The 19,471-nt window shown below is 36.6% G+C and overlaps 3 protein-coding genes and 1 non-coding gene across 13 annotated transcripts; 1 reads left to right on the forward strand and 3 right to left on the reverse strand.

The window, feature by feature from the left end:
• Positions 1-1,875: 1,875 nt before the first annotated feature.
• LOC130932405 (dephospho-CoA kinase) lies at positions 1,876-5,337 on the reverse strand. Of its 3 annotated transcripts, XM_057861729.1 has the most exons (5): positions 5,164-5,329; positions 3,232-3,549; positions 2,961-3,106; positions 2,607-2,676; positions 1,876-2,513 (listed from the first exon to the last, which is right to left on the reverse strand). In XM_057861729.1, the coding sequence occupies exons 2-5, from the start codon at positions 3,337-3,339 to the stop codon at positions 2,238-2,240; spliced, it is 600 nt and encodes a 199-aa protein (XP_057717712.1). In that variant the 5' UTR covers positions 3,340-3,549; positions 5,164-5,329; the 3' UTR covers positions 1,876-2,237. The 3 variants fall into 3 exon arrangements, with proteins under 3 accessions (XP_057717712.1, XP_057717711.1, XP_057717710.1); XM_057861728.1 differs by having other exon boundaries at positions 1,887-2,676; positions 3,232-3,540; positions 5,164-5,337; XM_057861727.1 differs by having other exon boundaries at positions 1,887-2,676.
• A 627-nt stretch (positions 5,338-5,964) lies between these two features.
• On the reverse strand, positions 5,965-6,036 carry TRNAD-GUC (transfer RNA aspartic acid (anticodon GUC)). Its single transcript has one exon. It is a non-coding gene; the product is annotated as a tRNA-Asp (tRNA).
• A 744-nt stretch (positions 6,037-6,780) lies between these two features.
• On the forward strand, positions 6,781-10,916 carry LOC130935553 (MATH domain and coiled-coil domain-containing protein At3g58210-like). The gene is made up of 6 exons (XM_057865347.1): positions 6,781-6,846; positions 9,426-9,540; positions 9,690-9,859; positions 9,943-10,222; positions 10,485-10,648; positions 10,747-10,916. The coding sequence occupies exons 1-6, from the start codon at positions 6,798-6,800 to the stop codon at positions 10,914-10,916; spliced, it is 948 nt and encodes a 315-aa protein (XP_057721330.1). The 5' UTR covers positions 6,781-6,797.
• Positions 10,917-11,014: 98 nt separating this feature from the next.
• Positions 11,015-14,854, reverse strand: LOC130935552 (uncharacterized). 8 transcript variants are annotated; one of them, XM_057865346.1, is made up of 14 exons: positions 14,686-14,854; positions 14,553-14,583; positions 14,373-14,461; positions 14,225-14,264; positions 14,085-14,134; positions 13,884-14,006; positions 13,577-13,742; positions 12,739-13,010; positions 12,518-12,679; positions 12,303-12,436; positions 12,106-12,203; positions 11,827-11,918; positions 11,467-11,573; positions 11,015-11,252 (listed from the first exon to the last, which is right to left on the reverse strand). In XM_057865346.1, exons 1-14 carry the CDS (start codon positions 14,707-14,709, stop codon positions 11,192-11,194), a joined length of 1,449 nt encoding a protein of 482 aa, XP_057721329.1. In that variant the 5' UTR covers positions 14,710-14,854; the 3' UTR covers positions 11,015-11,191. The 8 variants fall into 8 exon arrangements, 2 of the variants coding, with proteins under 2 accessions (XP_057721329.1, XP_057721327.1); XM_057865344.1 differs by having other exon boundaries at positions 11,818-11,918; XR_009067920.1 differs by having other exon boundaries at positions 11,024-11,252; positions 12,106-12,208.
• Positions 14,855-19,471: the final 4,617 nt, after the last annotated feature.

Raw genomic sequence — 19,471 nt, forward strand, 5'->3', positions numbered from 1 at the left:
TCATGATGCTACCCTAATAACTCAGGTTACAAGTATTTGCTAATCAGGTGGGCTTTAATTTTATGAACCAAATCTGTGGCATAATATAATAACAATATATAAATGCTGAAGGAGTTATCATTAGATACTTTTGCATAGGCTTTTGATCAGCATATATACTAATAATAATCTTATGAAAAGGATGAATGAATATAATGATGGTGGATATGCAAATATCTTGATACAACATGTGTTATAATGATCAAAGCCATTGAAGATTGGAGGGAATCCATGACAAAATGGTACAGCTTTCTTTATAGCATGCTCATATTCTTGTTGGTAGTTTACAGTTTTACAGTGGTACTTGAGTGATGAGTAGTGAGGGGTTAATAACCGATAGATGCATATTTTAAATATGAGGTATTTATGAAGGGGCAGCCTTTCGATGAATCATGAATGATGTCCCCAACTAATGTTTATAGATTTTTTAAATAAATTCTGATGAACCAATAAGTTGTAGTACTTTCAGTGCAGATTTTCAGGGGCCATTTATCACACAACCAATCCATGCTATCATGATCCTATCTCTTTACAACATTTCAACAAATAAAATGCACGATTTTCACAAACAATAAGTGAGCCAATCTTCAACCAGTAGAATGGTCCCAATTTCCCAGAGAGTCAGCCTTGACTATCTGTACATTTCCATCCTAAACATTAATAGTTTAGAATGCGTGAACTCTAAAGAAGGATTTTGTTAATTCATATCCTAAAAAATTTTGATTTTTCAATATAAAAGGGTGTTCTAAATGCAATTATTAACTAAATCCGTAAATAAAATATAAGTTGATATTACGTTGTACATCTTAAATTTATGTGATGCAACATTTTGTACAATGAGAACTAACCCTTTCTTCATATCAGTCAGACAAAGAAGGCAAATGATTTTCTCTCAGTGTAAGAAGATGTGAGCTATATTCACCTCTCATATTTTGGCAAGACATGTTGATTTTTCATTTCCTCTACATTTTTTGTTTAATTAATTATCTTTTCAACATTTTCTGCAAAACAAAACAATATGCAAGTGGAAAGACTTTGACAACTCTGCCACTCTGCAAAACAGTTGGCTCTGACTAGGTCATCAAGTATATTGAGTAAACAATTTATAAAACATAATCACAAACTACAGCAACTGCAACAAACTAGTAAACTACTCACTATTGTAAGGTTAGCAAAAGAGTGTGTTCTAATATTCAAGTAGCCAAAAGAAGTTAGTTCTCTAATTTCCAAACAAAAAAAAAGTATAACCAATGGACCACAACAGATAGGTTTCACTTCAGCACACCATAAACGGATGTTATGAGTAAAATTTTACCCCTATCAAGAAAAAATATCCCAAGTAGAGAAAGTTTAGGGAAAGTAGAAAAAGTTAACAATTGATATACCATTCACTAACACTTAATATCATGTCAGGTAATTAGTTATATGTATTGAGCAGTATGTCAATTGTTAGTTAGATACAAGAATATCTGGCATCTCTAGAAGATTCCACTCCAAGTTAGTTAGTTTTAAGCTTAAGATTAGAACAGATGCCTTAGATCTATGCTGTGCCAAACAGTATAAGACACAAGGTTTGATGGTGAAGAATGTGGGTCCAATCTACATCAACTCCTTTAAGGGCAAAAAGAATGAACAATATGAAATGATATCTCCCATGCCATATTGGCATATAGGAAAAATTAAGTAACCTATTCATGCCAGAAGCTAGCTAGCTGGTTTATGCACGGTTGCCAAAAATAAATAAAAAAGTGAAAGTTAAATTTGCAAAAAACTATTACTAGTGTATCTAGCAAAAAGAGCAATGGATCATCACTAATGTGTAGGACTCCACTTAAAACTAATAATCATTTGAAATATAATATTAGGGGATATGCAGTCTTTTGGCAAAATAGTTTAGTATAGCCATAAAATTAAACATGAGAACAAAAACATCTATATCAACACACGATGATATCTTAATGGAAACGTAGTTATCTTCCACTTTCTGTAAGCTAGTGGTTCAGGCAGGCTTTAGCAAAAGGTAACAGTGGCTTCAATTACGAATTTTTCATATTTCACATCCAAGATCTACCTTCTCATTAATATCAATGTTAAAACACTGGTCAACCTCATCATAATTATGAATTAAAACACAAATTCATCTTTTAAAATGCTAAAAATAACAAATTCAAATTTAACCTTCCGAAGAACACAAGTGACTATGAAAGTGCTTTTATACACAAAACAACACCCGAAGTGAGTGAAGCAAGTATGATCAAGGCTCCATTCCTTGAAAGCCAAAACTGAGTCCATGTCAAGGGTTTTGACACTTCAATCAGAACCTTCTGAAACTGTTCATTCAAGCCATCAAGTGATCCAGTGTTATCTATCACTATATCTGCTTTATTCCTCTTCACATCAAGTGGCATTTGAGCATTGATCCTGTTCCCAGCATCCTCCTCACTTGATTTGTCTCTCCCCATGAGTCTCTTTATCTGTGTTTCAGGATCAACCCACACAACTATAATTGGCTTTGTGAACTTGTCCATCTTAGCCTCAAACAACAATGGGACATCAAGAACAATAACCTTATACCCCTTAAGCCAAAGCTTCACCACTTCCCAAAAGATTCCAGAAGATATATGGGGAGCCAGTAATCTAAAACATGATCACAACGAAAATTAAAAAAAAAAAAAAAATCAACAATCTAATTCCAAAAATGATGCATTTTACTTTAGGAATGATTGAATCTAGCTATGGGTTAAGAATTATTAAGTCTTCAACTTTAGCCTACTCTAACCATAGACAAAGAATTGACCAAAAATCTAGGATAAGAGCACGTAGAAATAAATACTAAAAGAAGTAGCTTTGAGCAATCCACATATGCAAAATTGTTAAGAAATTTCATGTAAATGAAGAGAAAAAGAGTAAGATTTGATAACCGATTGAGAAATTGGCGCTTATCAGGATCGGAGAAAACAATCTGGCCAAGCATGGGTCTATTGACTTCTCCATTTTCAAGGAGGATTTCCTCCCCAAAAGCTGCAACAACTTTTTTCCATCCACCGCTACCTTTCTTCAAAGCATCCTGCGAATTCCAAACATTCACTGAGCTTGAGAATCATATTCAGTTCAAAAGCAAAACCCCAACAAAAACACACACATCACTAGAAGAAGAAGAAGAAGAAGAAGAAGAAGAAGAAAATAACGTACACGAGCGACGACATCAGCGTCAACAACAGGAACCCCATGGGACTTGAAGAGATTGGAAACGGTGCTCTTCCCAGATGCGATTCCGCCGGTCAACCCAACTATCCTCATTTCCCTTGATGATATTCAATTCAATTCCTCCCAGGGTGTTTTGGAATGTATGAGTGGAATAGAACTGAACTGATTTTATCCGAACCGTACGCGTCCAACCCGAAGATCCGACCCGAATTTCGCCTCTTCTCCTTGCGGCTTCAAGTCGCTGCTTTGCTTCTGCTAGTCCATATCCTCGCGACCTGGTTCTGTGCTTCAAATCTGCAGGTTCTGAGAACCGGACCAGTCATTAAACTGCTCTAATTACTGGTTTATTAATTTATTGGTCTAACCAGTTCAACCGGCAATTCAACCAAAAAAACCGTTTTAAAAAAAAAATACGCGTTATCATTATATTATAAACTAACAACATTCTAATAAATCATTAGAAAATAAACTATAATACTCAAGCAATAAGTCATCTACATATTTAATTGTATGTACAGTAAAAAATCGAAAAAAAGTTTATACTTTATAAACATACCAAATCATGTGTTTATCATATTCACAAAAATGTCTGATTCAACCAAACAAATATTTCAAAAATGAACACAAAATGAATCATAATGAAACTGAATAAATGCCCTGTCCCTTAATAACTACCTCAGAGAGTGGCTGATTCCAACAATAAAAAAAAAAAACATGCATAAATATAATGCTCTCAAGTTTTGTTATCACTTGAAACACTTAAAAAGTACCAAATGTATATGTATTACTTAGAAAAACATGCATTATCCAGTAAATTATAACAATGTTTCACTAGCCTTAATTCTATGAAGTTTCTCATGAACTAGATGTTTAGCACATAAAGTAAGATAAGAAATGTGACTACAAATGCAGAAACAGAATATAACAAGAGGCGGGGTAGATCTTCATAGCTAGGATAGATAATTTCAAAGGCATATAATATATAGGACACATAGTATGAAGACGAATGGGTTTGTCTCCTCTTAAGTGCAGCCTTTGGCAAGTTGCACTTTAGAGCATAAAGTACATCATCTAAAAGATAGAAGAACGACTGACATAACTACCTGCACACTTCATCCAGCAACAAACATTATAAAACAAGCATAAAGTAACCACACTAAACCTGAAATCAATAAAGATAAACAAAAATAAAAAAATTTCAATAATGATTTGATTTCTAATTTTTGCAACAGCGAGAAAATTTCAACAAAAATTTTAGAAACTGAAAAAACAGCAGCAGCACAAAATCAATGAGCAGAAGCACAAAACCAGTAAAACACTATCAGAGCCATCGAGCAATTATAAACAGCCACAGCACAATGAAAAATAAAAAAAAAATATGAACCAGTAAAAACAGCCTAAGCCACAGAAATCAATGAAAAATAAAAAAATATGAACCAGTGAAAACAGACTAAGCCACAGAAATTAAAAACAGCCACAGCCACAGACCATGAGCAAATATGAACAAAAAAATTAGGAGCCATCGAGCAATTAGAAAACACTAAAACAGAGTAAAAGAGTAAGTATTAGGTGTTCTGGTTGATATAAATGATATAACAGAGTAAGTTTATTTTAATACACATGATTTAACAGAGTAACAGACAATCAGAAGTTTGATACAAATTTGCAAATTTGTAAATTTCAACCATCAGCAACCAGCAAATTCAAGAGTACAAGACAGATCCATCAACAACAGGAAATTACGATTTACAAAACATTCAGAACCAAACTTCAAACCAAGACCGAAGAAGAAGAATCGAAGAAAAATGGAACAAAAATTGAAGAATACCGAAGAAGAAGACCGAAGAACAACAATTTCGGAACTTCAAACCAAGAAGACCGAGCCCTCAGTGAAGATGAAGACGAGAAGCCACTAACCTGGGTTCCATGCCGAGAAGCCAGCGAAGATGAAGAGGACAAGCCGAGCAACTGGGTTCAGGACACGGGGAGGAGGAAGAAGCGGCGGCGCTGAGGACCTGGGGATGGCGGCGGCGCTGACGACCTGGGTTCCCTTTGCTTCAGAGTTCAGAGTTCTCCAGTCCAGGGCGTGAGTGAGTGACGAATGAATTGGGGAATAAGGGTTGGTTCACACTTCACGGATCTGTTTCGGTTTTTTTTTTTTTTCCTAAAAAATAAAAAACGGCGTCGTTTTATTTGAACCGGGCGGTTATTGATCCGGTCCATCCGCCCGATTCTCGACCGATTCGATGGTTTTTGAATGGTTTTTTCTTCCAACGATTTTGGATAGTGGACCAGACCGTTTGTAGTGCCGGTTCCCGATTAAACCGGTTCTACCGGCCGGGCCGATCCGGTTTTCAGAACCTTATCTGCATCTGTTTCAGATGATGTTAGAGCAGCCTCGCCGATCCGTTGCGACGAATGCGACCAACTGAGCCGGCGATGATGACTTTGTCCGTCGGAGCTTCGCTGTTAGCACAGTCTGCAAGAGTTTTCCTTCTTTTGTTCAATGCAGAGAAGTTTCTTTTTTTTTTGTCTTATTATATTTTTATTTTCTTTTTTTTGGGCTTGATTTTATTTTGTTTCAGACTGACACATGTTAATATTTTTGGGCATTGAGACGACCTTAAATTGTTTTGAAGTAATGGGCTTGTTGACCAAAAACAGTAATGGGCTCACGACCAAACAAAAAAGAACCGTACAATACAAGTGAAAAAGAAGCGCCGTTGCCGGGGATCGAACCCGGGTCGTCCGCGTGACAGGCGGAAATACTCACCACTATACTACAACGACTTGATGTTGTTCTTTCTGATACTATTAAATTTAACGCATAATCAACAGAAACATGAAGCCTACAACATTTTCAGCCAACTTTTTTTAATTTTAAATCCTATATTTTGAATTATAAAATATAAATTCCAGTTATACATATTAAATTTTCCAAAAAAATAAAAGTTAAAAAGAAAATTGACAACAACAAAAAAAAAGTTGACTAATTAAAATCTAATTTTCTATGCTTATTCTTCATTAAACTGTTTAACATAATACATATTAACATCTTAATTATTATGTTTACATAAAAACAAATAGCCACCTTGATAAATACTTAATATGCATAAGTGAGTTTTATCTTGACATAGTATTAATTTTACACTACATATAGTTAAATACTTGTGTGTTGTGACTCACCTTATATATAAACTTGCGTGTGTACGTGCGTCCATGTTTGTGTAAACTTTTTTGGCAGCTGAGTCAAAACAAATTTATTTTTTTGGTTAAAAAGAATGATAAAGTCAAATTGATTCCATATTTGAACTTTGAAGTATCGAACAAATTGAAGAACCTTTTTTTCCAAATGAAACCATGGCTTAAAGCCTCATCTTTGGCATTGCCAAGTACATATTCTCACACAATCCTTTCCTTCTAGTAGAAATGTGAATAAATTGTATTGAGCCGATTAGAATATTTGTGAAGAAGCTTAAAAGCCAAATAAAAAATATCCTTGCTATTTAGTCCTTAACTATCTAACATAAAAAAAAAGGTCCTCGTTACTCATGGACATGCCACCTGATAATCCAGTGTTATCGATCAGACACATGAGAGGTATTGTTTTCTTTTATCTCAATCCCCTCATATATGATAGCTTGTGCTATTTCTTTTTCTTTTATCGTTTGTGGTCTCTTTGAAATAGAAGGATGTAAATTAATAAATGCCAACCTTGTCACGTGTACACTAAAATTAATTACTAATATAAAATACACACTAAAATTAAATTATATGCATATTTATACACAAATACATTATAATAACTGATTTTAGTATATAAATAATATTTTTTAAATATATTGGAACATAAATATGAAGCTGTTTAATAGACATCACTTCTACTGTTCTCTACATGACTAGACCATGGCTAATCATCATATTCTATATTAATCTGTCATTAAGTATAGTGGTGAATCGGCTCGGAACGTAACTATAATAAGAGTAAAGGATAAATTCGTCCCTGACCTTTTTTTTCGCGGACATTTTTGTCCCCGAGGTTTGGAAAATACTTTAATGTCCCTGACCCTCCGAAAAAGTGGACATATTTACCCCTCTATTAGAGTCGCTCCGTTTGCCCTGACGGAAAACGGTGACGTGGCTCCCGTGGCGCTGACCTGGCCGTTACGGCTGCCACGTGGGATGGACTTTTGAAAAGAGGACGTATTAGTCCTTTCACACCAAAACGTGTAGCTTTTCAAAACAGGACATATTAGTCCTCTCACCCCAAAACGACGCCGTTTCTCCCCCACCCCCAATCTATGAAATCCTTGAGCCCTAATCCTTCGAGTTCAATGTGAAGGTGGAGCGGGTGAAGGAAGAAAGGGAACATTCCGACCCATGGCATCCGACGGAGCTCGGCCACAAGTCCGACGGCCAGACCATCGAGTGGCTCCTCTGCTAGGCCGAGCCCTCAATCATCGCCGCCACCAGAACCGGACCACTCCCGCCAGCTTCTCCTCCGTTTCCGTCTCCGTACGCGGCGGTGCTGGCTCTCTCTTCTCCTTCCTCAACCTCCGCATCGTCTTCGCTCCACCACAAGCCCTTGCTCGCTCCCACTCCCTTCATACTCGGCAAGTGCATACGAACTGACGACGACGCTTCCGCCAAGGACGATGACGTCTCTGTGGGTCCCGCCGTGGGGTCCTTAGTGATTGCTATTTCAGATAAAGCTGAGATTTTTTCTATGTGCTGCTTCTAAGCTTTTGCCTTTTTGTAAATTGGTATCTCTGTGCTCCAAAGTTAAATTCTTTCCAGTTGATGGTAAAGTTATTGGCTTTGTGGTGAAGTTGCTTTCATAAAGTCAGGGAATTTTGTGTTTGTTGAGGAGGATTTGGATTTTGGGGGGAATGAAATCAAGTTTAGTTGTGAAAGGGAGGGTTTAGGTGAGGTGTGTATTTAGATGAGAAAGGTATTGGATCCTCTCACTGGAAATTGGCGCTCTATTGCCAGCATAGGAACTAATATGGCATCTTATGATGCAGCAGTTCTCAACGGAAAGCTTCTCGTCAACGAAAACTGGTTATGGCCCTTTTATGTCTCTCCAAGGGGACAAGTCTATGATCCCAGAACAGATAATTGGAAAAACATGGCTGTTGGACTTAGAGAAGGCTGGACCGGTTCAAGTGTCGTTGTTTATGGCCACTTGTTTGTTGTCTCTGAGCTCGAAAGAATGAAGCTAAAGGTCTATGACACGGAAACAGACTCCTGGGATGCCATAGATGGCCCTTCTTTGCCTGAGCAAATATGTAAGCCTTTTGCTGTCAATGCTTGCAATTGCCATATTGATGTCGTGGGCCAAAATCTTCATGTTGCTGTTGGTCATATCTCTAGACTGCTTCCAGACGAAAATTCTGACGAAAAATGGAGCTTCAGTGTTCGGTGGCATGTAATCGATGCACCGGAGAGTTTATCTGATCTCAGTCCTTCAAGCTCTCAGGTGTTGTTTGCATAATTTTTCTTATTCTCTCAGATCCGTTTTCTCCATATGTAATTTCTGGTAAGTTGCTGATTCTATTTGAGAGTGTAGCAATTTTTTCAGAATTATAAGGAGTTCTTACATGTTCTTCATAAATTGCACAATTTGGACTGGTTGAATTGTGAACTGAGCCTGTGAAATTGAATTTGTGCTCTGTTGTTGGTGAATATGTCGCTGAATTGCTTGTTGAATCTGAATTTGCTGCTTCTGGATTTGGTGAAGTATTGTTGATTGGAAATGCAGAAAGGGATTAAAGTGTGTTTGGAGGGGTGGGGAAGAAACGGCGTCGTTTTGGGGTGAGAGGACGCTGTTTTGAAAAGCTACACGTTTTGGTGTGAAAGGACTAATACGTCCTCTTTTCAAAAGTTCATCCCACGTGGCGGCCCGTAACGGCCAGGTCAGCGCCACGGGAGCCACGTCACCGTTTTCCGTCAGGGCAAACGGAGCGACTCTAACGGAGGGATAAATATGTCCACTTTTTCGGAAGGTCAGGGACATTAAAGTATTTTCCAAACCTCGGGGACAAAAATGTCCGCGGAAAAAAATGTCAGGGACGGATTTGTCCTTTACTCCTATAATAATAATAATAACAATAATAATAATAATAATAATAATAAACATTTCTCTGTCTATATTGAACTGTTTGGTGACATCTTTTTAGGAAGAAAATCTCCACCAAGTCAATATTCGTTCGAGGTCAAATCCTTCTCATTGCTTGCGAAGGCCTCAATAGAAAAAGTAACCTCAGAAGAATTTGAAGCTGGGGATTGTAAATGGTACACATGCTTTTATTTTGCTCATGCACAAGTTGATGCACCTTAATTAATATTTAGTAAACTTCTGAATTAGCTCACAAACACTAAAATATTCATGCTTTATACAAAGTTGTATGTATTCAATTTAATGTTAATGGATGTGGTTATAGGAGTCTCTCAATATACCCCACCGGGAACAAAAGGAGAGCAGGGGAAGGCCATGTTTCCATTTACTTGGCGCTTACAGATCCAAGTTCGTTACCTCTTGATTGGGAGGTTAACGCCATTGTCAACTTTTCTCTCTATAATTTCCAAGAGGACGAATATGCCACAACACAAGGTACAAAGTTACTTTTATTATTATGAGAAAATATGAAGTGTATAATAAATTAATAATTGCTTAATGAAATTAACTGCATACAGATGCAAGCACTAGGCGTTTCCATGTCCTGAAAACAGAATGGGGCATTGCAAAATTTATTGACCTTCACACATTTTACGATTCTTCAAACGGATACTTGATTGAAGATACCTGTGTTTTTGGAGCTGAGGTTTTCGTTGTCAAGACCACAAACAAAGGGGATTGTTTATCAATGATAAAAGAACCTGCTACTCTTTCCCATAGTTGGAAGTTCAACAACTATTCCATAGCAAATCTAGACAAGTACGAGTCCCCGCCGTTTCTCGCCGGAGACTATAAATGGTACATGAAAATACTTTCAAGTCCTAAGCATTTCATTAAAGCATATAAAAGATTATGAGAAATATTTAGATACTTATTTTTCATATACACTAAACCAACTCACATCTCATTATGATTGAATGTGATGTGGTGTTCACCTAAAGATGGACCATGCCAACATATCCAATCAAATAGTGATGGTGTGAGTTAGTTTGGTGTATATGTATCATTATTCTAAGACTATAAATTTTGTTCTATGACTAGCCTGGTTTTTACTCTCAAGGAAGATTCGTGTATACCCGAATGGAACACTTGAGGGTAAGGGCAATAGCATTTCAATGTTTTTAGCACTAGACACATCAACTCTCCCACCCAATGCTAAATTGCTTATGGATTACACTGTGCGTGCAAAAGACCAAATTGGTGGGCACCATGCTGAAGCAAAAGGTGATGCCATGTTTACCTTACAAGCTCATACATGAGCATTTGAGACATTTTTAACTTTCAACATCTTCTGAACTTGAGCTTAATTATTTGTATGACAGCTTGTTGTAAGTTCTCCCACTCGAGTGCCGCGTGGGGCTCCAGACAGCTTGTAGCATTGGCTAAATTTAAAGACCCAGGTAGTGGATTCTTGGTGGGTGATAGCTGCATTCTTGAAGCTGAATTCAGAGTTCTTGGCTTAATCAATCCTCTAACTGGTATTATAATATGATATGAAGTGTGCAGCATATCGTGCACTTAGTAATGTAATAGTTGATATTCATTGATTTGTCTCAAATAAATAAATGAAAGGAAGAATGTGTAGCATGTCTAGGAACACTAATAGAACAAGATTCCTTCCAAATTAGCATTTGAAAAATTTGCTAATGAATATTTCACACAGCTAGATACAACATACAAGATATTGGACAGTATTTATGTACCATAACTATAATGCAATTTGCATCAAATGCATTCCATTATCACGCCAAAGAAACTAAACATGGGTTAAATTTGTGAGAAATATGTGCACAATATCATACGGTCATTTCCCACCTGAATCTCCTTCCTGTCCAAGAAGGAAAACCAAGAGAGATAAGGAAAGCAAGAACATTTGCACTTCGTATCAAGCTGAAGTCCAGAACAGTGCATATAATAAAATATTCAGGATTTCAGGATTTACCCATTAGGCCATTAACACAAGTTACACAACTGACAACTATACTTGGCTCAGTTAAACAACCGTAAGTAATTCTTTTTAAAAAAAATATATACATTCTTACCATGGCGGATGAATACGGATCAAGTTCCCAACTTCAAGGTCAACATTGTCACAAACCCTTGGACTAAAGATGATGGTGCTTTCTCTGTTATTTGTTGATGGAAAATGCTGCAAATGCATCAAAACACCTTCAATCAATAACTGAGTATACCTTACACACAGCATGTGTCGCACTTCAGGAAAATCAATCTTCTCAAATTCAGAGTAGAATGTAGAGTCAAATAACATATATGAGCTAGCATTTTATGAGAACCAAGGGGTCCCCAACCCCCAACAAAAGGCAGACATCATTAGCAAAAATAAACATAATAAAACAATGACAAGCGGAAAAAGGTGAACTCATTTAACTTACGTTTTTTACCTCTGTGAACTTGCCAAATGAACAATGACAAACAGTCAGCTTTCCATCCAAGTATCTTGAAATGATTTTCACATCAAAGCAGCCAAGTTCACCTGCAAATGTTTTTTTTTTTTAAAAGTGTATATAACCCTTGCATTTATCTCTGTGTCTATGTACTGGCCCTCCCCAACAAGGGGGAGAGAGACTAAGTAACAATGGTTTCAATATGACAGAAGTTTTTATGATGTGTTACTTAGACAAGAATGAGAAAGGCAGACGGAGTAAAAGCAAAAGTTTTACTATCTGGTCTAGCTCCAGATTGTAGCTTTTTCCAAAAGTCCAAATCTCTTTCTTTCTCTGTCTGCATGACCTGCTGCAGCTTTCCAAATATTCCAGCTCTGCGCTATTCAGCAACATAACAAAGCATTATATTCATAATTAGTTCAAATTCACTTTTCTTAATTGCATGGAAATAAAAAGAAACTACCACTTCATACCTCGATGAATTATGTACACCAACATGAGTCCCTTCAGCAATAACAGATGAAGTCCCCAAAGCTTCCTGAAATCGATCTGCCATGGTCTGTGTTTTCTTTCCATAGAAAGTAATCCTCATATGTTGATTGCTCTCCTGTAAAAGATGTATAGCTAATTATGATAAGATACTAAAATATGTAATAACTGTAACAAAACAAACTTAGCAAATACGCACCTCATTGTCACTTGATGATCCACTATCCACGAGATCAGGGGAGTCTTCGCTGTCAGCAATCATATCCGGCAGGTCGGATCTACTCCTCTTCTGAACAGTGTGCCCTATTTTTCCTCTGGTTTGACCATGTGGAAAATACTGAAACGTAGACACAGGAAAGGCCTTACAGAAATTAGATAGGCCAAAATAACAAGGGAAAGATTTTCAAAATATACACTCACTAGATGTGTTTTGTCTTGGAGATTTTCAAATAGATCAGCCATTGAGGGTAGGTTAGGTCCTGGTGCAATGGCTTCTGTTTCAGCCGGCTCAGTATCTGAACTTAATTCCACGCCATCATTATCTTCAGTATGATTACTGTCCAAGGTTGCAGAAGCCCAAGGTCCATCAGCTTTCTTTTCAGGCAATCTATCAGACATTGAAGGACCCAAATTCCCACATTTGTGTGACAACGATGACATTGAAATTCTTGACTTAGCTTTGCTCCAAACACCTGCAGTGGTTATCAATTTGACAAAATACTTAACTTTCAAAGCTTGAAGTAAATGTTTATGCACTGGAAAAGGGTACTTTTTGGAATTTTTCTAATAATATTAGGAATTTTCCCAACAGCAAAGGGAGGAAAAAAATCACCCAAAAACTGATATCTAGCAAAATTATTGTTGGGAAAAGCAGTAAACCACAGCCCATATTAGTAACACTTCAGATTTTGATCAATTATTTCTTCGTCTAAATGTTTGAAACACAATTGCCTCATCAATTACTACTAGGAGAATAGACCCAAAATTCAACTTCAATAAGAAAGACTTTACTCCATTTCTGTGCGGAAATTATTTTACTAATCATCATATGCAACCGTATAGCACGAACCCTATAAATAAATACTGAATTATTTTGGCTGCAACAGCTGCAATCAGCATTGGGATGACACAAGATTCCAAAGAAATCTAAAAAGCACATCAGCTCAACAAAATACTTCTCTAACAACAATTTTCAGATTCCTTAGGAAATTGCCGTTAACTATAATGGAGAAACTTCTATTTACTTCCGAGTAGGTACCAGATCGGTTTGCTCTGGAGGTGGAAGCGTGTAATGCTGAGCATGAAGAACTTTCTTTGGAAGGTAATAATGCTTCAGATCTTTCATTAGAAACTCGAACTTGTTTGTGTCTGATGAATTGAGGACCATACTTGCGAAGCTCTCTAATCGACAGGACAGTGTTACCCTTTATAGTAAAAATAAAAGATGATATTGATTACTAGTAGAGGATAATTAACAACAAAAGTACACAGCTGGAAAAATTAACAAAACAAATGGCTATAAGATCACAAACAAAATGTTCTTCTGTATTAACTTCAACAAGTACCTCATCCTGAATTACTTCTTCGTCACTTGAATTGGCAGCTACCTCCCCCAATATGCTACTGCTGTCACCCTCGTTGAATTCGGGCATTTCAACCTCATCTTCAGGAGGTGTATCTGTTGGTTCCTGATCACAACAATATTAGTTTCACATAACAAATAATCGAAAAAGTAATGGAATCTCCAAAAATTTAACAAGACATGCCTTAATTGACAAACTGCTGCTTGTCCCAGCCAAATTTTGATTCGAGATTCCTGTGACAACTAATAATAATTAAAACTCACACAAATACTAACTATTAATAAAACATAATGCAATATCAACAATTAAGATAACCGAGGCACCTTTTAGAAAATCCAACCGCACTGGAAGAGGCAGTTCTTCCTATCATCATAAAAATAAACAAATAAAAAGTAAATAGTTTGTATATTTCGAAATAGACATGAGAGATTGAGAGTGCATAAGGGAGAGTGTGGGGATTAACGAGTGAACCTTGCTGGAGGCAGCGGCAGAGGCTTTTAAGGTTTTTATCGAAACGACGTCGTTTGGACAAGCGTCGTCTGGCTCATCTACGTCGTCATCTGCGAATCAAGGAAGAAGAAAGTGATTCGCAATTTTACTCTAATAATAATAATAAAGCACGGATTCGTGATTGCAGAAGCTACTAGTTACCGGAAATGCTTTGATCTGAGTCGTGATTGTGCTGTAAAATGAATGAATTTGTTCTAAGCAAGTAAGCATTAAGCTGAACCTAGTTAAGTGAATTGGAAAAAAATATGCAAGGAATGTTTGAGAGGGAAATTACACGGAGTATATTTTGGCGCCACATTTGAGCTGAGAGCTGAAACAGCTTTCCGAAGATGGTGTTTGTTTCAGTTTCAAACCCAGTAAGTCAATTAAGGAAGATGGAGGTTTCAATGGCAATACCACATGTCTGCTAGCATATTTTGGCAAATATCCTCTTTCTATTTTCTTCACCTATTTCGTCACTAATATTGGTCCTGTATATTTGTTGGTCCCTGTATATTTGTTTAAATACAATATTATTTAACTTATATTTTATATAAAATTTATATTCTAATATATATTTTATATTAATAACTGATTTTATTGTATACATAACATAATTAATATTTTGGACGAATTTAAATATTTCACATTTTAAAATATGAAATACAATTTTTATATTTTTAAATAATTAAAGATTTATTTATCATAAATTAAAAAATTTAGGAATTTATCTTTTTAGTTTTTATTATTATTATTATTATGAGAGAAAAAATAAAATTTTAAAAATAAAAAAATAAAGATCAAATTTTAATTAGAATACTTATCAAACTTTTAGTTCAAAGAAATATGGTTAGGTCTCCTTTTTTTGTCATTTTTTATTATTTTTTTATAATTTTAAAAATTACTTCTTTAATATTTGTGCTGTTAAGTATTCTCAACCTTTTTTTTTAACAAGAGCAATGAAGTCCCTTTTTTGTATTGGGAAGAGCATACTGTAGTTGTTAAATATAATTTAGACGACTTAGATGAAGTTGATGAGAATATAATCACCTTGTTTCAAGAGTGTTGGGGCCGAGCTATTAATTTGAACACCAAGAAATTTCTAAGATATCCAGGCCAACTTCAATATGAGCTAGGTAGTAGGGGTGTGCATGCCCCGACTCGGCCAGAAGATCTGACCCGACCCTGAACACTTTAGGGGTTGATTTGGTGTGATTTTATTGGATTTAGGATCGAGTAAAGGTCTCAAAAATAGACCCGGTCATTATTTCGGGTCGGGTCCGGGCCAACGCTCGAGCCATCCGAACTCGATCCGGTGGCCCGGTCATCATACACAATTAATATTTTGTGTTATTAGTGGCAGATGATGGCTATTCTTATGTGGAATTTAAGTACTGTAAACCTTAATATTTTGTGTTATTAGTCATTATAAGACTATAAGTTAATGTTTTATTTTTAAAATATATAAGACTTTTGACTAATACATAATATTATGTTATTTGTATTGATTTAAATATTTGGTGTTATTAGACAATATTAGTATTGATTATGGTTATGCTTTAATTTTAGAGAAGTGTTGGTTCTTGTTATATTTTTCTAAGTGAATTTTACTATGTCAAATAATGGTTGGAATCTTGGAAACTTGGATATTTTCACATGCTAGCTTACAAGAAGGTATCAAGGTAATGTCATGTTAACGGTCCGGTTTTTACCCGGTATAATCGTAGTCTGAAAGTGTATAGGTTTCATCGGATCTAGGCCGATTTTGGGTTTAACAAATAGGCCCGGTATATATTTCGGACCGAGTCTGAGTCACATCAAACCGGTTTCACCCGCCCCATGAACACCCTACTAGGCAGCCTCCTTTTTTATTTTGTAGATATGGCTTTGTTAATTTGTTTTGGTGGTTAATATAACTCGACTTTGATGTCGTGTAGAAAAGATGGCTCCCAAGTCGGCCGCTATGAAAACTCTTTTTCTGCCAAAAAGAATGTTATTGCACGAAACATACAGCTGAAAGAGGTCAGTGGATCTGGTGACCTTCCCTCCCCCTCCTAGTCGGACTCAGGCGCCTCAGCCTCTATAAAAATTGTTACTGGCCCTACTCTTCCTCCTTCCAATTCTAGTAATAAAATAATTTATCTTTCACCTCTCAATCTCGAGCCAAAATCTAAAAAATGCAAGACTACTGAATCAGCAGGCATTAATGAATAGGATTTTGATGTGGTGGCGTTTTGCAAAAAATACATCTTTTCACATAGTTTTATCAATATGAATGATGTTTCTGTAAAACACCATCTTCAAATCTTAGCTCGGGGTAGAATTAGGACGGCGAGAGTGTGTTATGCTTTGTTGAAGCAACTTGAGGAGATTCCCCTATGTGCTACCCAGTGTTCTTTGCCCGACTTGAAGGTTGAGGTGGCATATTTGAGGGAATCTAAAATGGAGTTGGAGTTGGAGAAGGAGAATGAAATTATGATATTTGACCTCTCCAAAGTTCGGGAGAAGGTGAAGTAATCTGAGGCTGCCTGTATCATGGCAGATGGTCTAAAAAAGAAGGTTGAAAAGCGCTATACCAGGGTCTTCGGGGAGAAACTTGATTTGGTGGATGAGGTCGCTAAGTCAAGGGAGAAATATGAGGATCTGGAAGAAACTATAGCTCAAGAAACGGACGACATAAGTGAGAATCTGAAGGCTCAATTCTGAATTGTAGCTCTCAAGGTGGATCTCTCTCTTATTAGCCCCGATAATATTGTGGTTGACGGAAAGATTGTCCCCGCGCCTGAAGACAATGAAGAAACTCCCATGCCTGACCCGAATCCATGAGAAGTTCGAGTTGACGGCACCTATCCACACTTTTTCCGACCCGATTGGAAGATGAGCCCATCCTTTCGCAGTCTAAAACTCTTTTGATCTCTTCCATGCGGTCCGAAAATGCTTCTAACATGACTTCGAATGAGCAGATCCCTCCTTTTTGGTTTTTATTTTTTAAGTATTTGGATGACCCGACCTGTGGGTCTTTTAATGAACAACTTTAATTTTGCTGTTTAAAAAACCTTTCTCCACTATTTTTAATAGTGGCTTTTGCATGAATAATTGCTTCATCAATTATCCTTTATTAGTTGGTATAGTTGTTAGTTTTTTTGTAACTCAAGTATAAATTTTCATTAAGTCACTTTGATAACTTTTGATGCTATTTTTGCTAAGTTGGAAAAGATGTCGACAGAGTAAGTTGGTCATTTTGGTCCTTTTTCATGTAAATATTATTTTCCCTTGGTTGTTTTAACTCCAACTTTAATTAAGTAATTGGGCTTACTAAGTTACTTTTGCATTTCGTTTTAGACCCAACTATTTTGAGGTTAGACTCCGAACTGCTTACATAACTTGTTACACTATTTTGTTGCAGTCGCTTTATCTTGCCGACCACTTAAGTCGGGCAATAATTTTCGTGGGTTTTTGAGTTTAAATTAATGCGTTTTAATGAAAAAATCAATAGGAAAAATGAATTATCATTAAGAAAAAATTATTTACATAAGTTTTCTTGATACTAAGGATTTTTATTACCCTTAGCACTCGCTATAAGGCCTCATTAAAATCTCATTCAAAAAAATCTTTCTCAAAAAAAAAACCATGAAGTTAGAAAAAAGAGTACCTTAGGGAGCAAGGTGCGCTTTCTAACTATAGTACCTCTTTAAATTACATGCGTGCCACGACCTTGAGAGCTCATTCCCCTTTAGGTCGGGCACTTTAAGTTACATATAAGGGATCATGAGTGCTGATAATTACGCGGAATTTTATTCGAATTCAGTAATGGTAAAATGTAGTGTAGAGTAATGACAAGGGTTTATCTTTTAATTGCTAATTGGTTAGGTAGCGAGCAAGGTTTTGATCAAATTTCGAATATGAGAGAGTTTCCTGAAGTATTCCATGAAGATGTACTAGAATTTCTATCGTAAAAAGAGATGAAACTTGTAATAAACTTAGTGCCAAGAGATGCACCAGTTTTGATTGCATCGTATAAGTTAACACCGTTAGAATCAGCAGAACTTAGGATTTAGTTGAAGGAGGGTACTGGAAGAGAAATATGTTCGGCCAAGTGTTTTCCTGTGGTGAGTACCGGTTATGTTAGTAGAAAAGAAAGACGATGGCAAGAAGTTTTACGTGAGAAAGAGTGTGTGCCAACAAATCTTCACGACTCGATCTAGCCTTTCTTTTGTAACCTACATTAAAATTCTATCCCAGAGTTCTTCTTAAATGATTCTAGTATCTTTCTAATTTTATTCCTTACGCGCCTGAATCTTATCCCTTTTGAGATAAGCTTGAGCTTGTTTTGGAAAAATCAAATGATACTTGAGTCTTGGGAACTTGCTGAGAGTTGAACGCCCTCTTTTGCAACCTTGTGTTCTTTAAAAATCAGCTAAGACCACTTCTTCGTTGCTTTGATTAAAGTTGTCGGAAAAGCCTTACAACGAACTGCATCGGACGCATCGACGAGATACATCCGGCTTTTGAAATTTCTGAAATGATGTCTTGGGTTGGTTGTGCCATCATAGAGGTCTATGTCAGGACTTTTGAAATTCCTAAGAACTCTAGCCTGCATAATCTTTTCTATGAAGGGATTTTTTCTTCGAAAAGGGTTAAGTACTTTTTTCATCCCTAACTTTTTGAGTCAAAATCAAAATCGTCCCTGATTTTTTTTATTAATATCTTCCTCAATGTTACAAAAAGTTATTAAAAAGCATAACTTCCTTAAGTATTGGATCAAAATACTCACCATCATCATCTTTCTCCCACCACCTCCACTACCACATACATTGCCAGCGAGAAGAAGAAGAGGAAGAAAAAGGCGTCGCTGGCGAGAAAAGGCGTAGCGGCGACCCAGCAACAACAACCTCTCCCTCCCTTTGTATCACCTCTCTCTCTCTCTCCTCGATGAACCAGCGGTGACCCAATGGTAGCAGCGGCGACCCTGTAGCAGCATCCCCTCCTCCTTTCTCTCTCTCTCTCTCTCTCTCTCTCTCTCTCTCTCTCTCTCTCTCTCTCTCTTTCTCTCTGATGAACCAGCGACGATCTAGTGACAA

The sequence above is a fragment of the Arachis stenosperma genome, chromosome 6 (assembly GCF_014773155.1).
Source record: "Arachis stenosperma cultivar V10309 chromosome 6, arast.V10309.gnm1.PFL2, whole genome shotgun sequence".
Taxonomy (NCBI): Eukaryota; Viridiplantae; Streptophyta; class Magnoliopsida; order Fabales; family Fabaceae; genus Arachis; species Arachis stenosperma.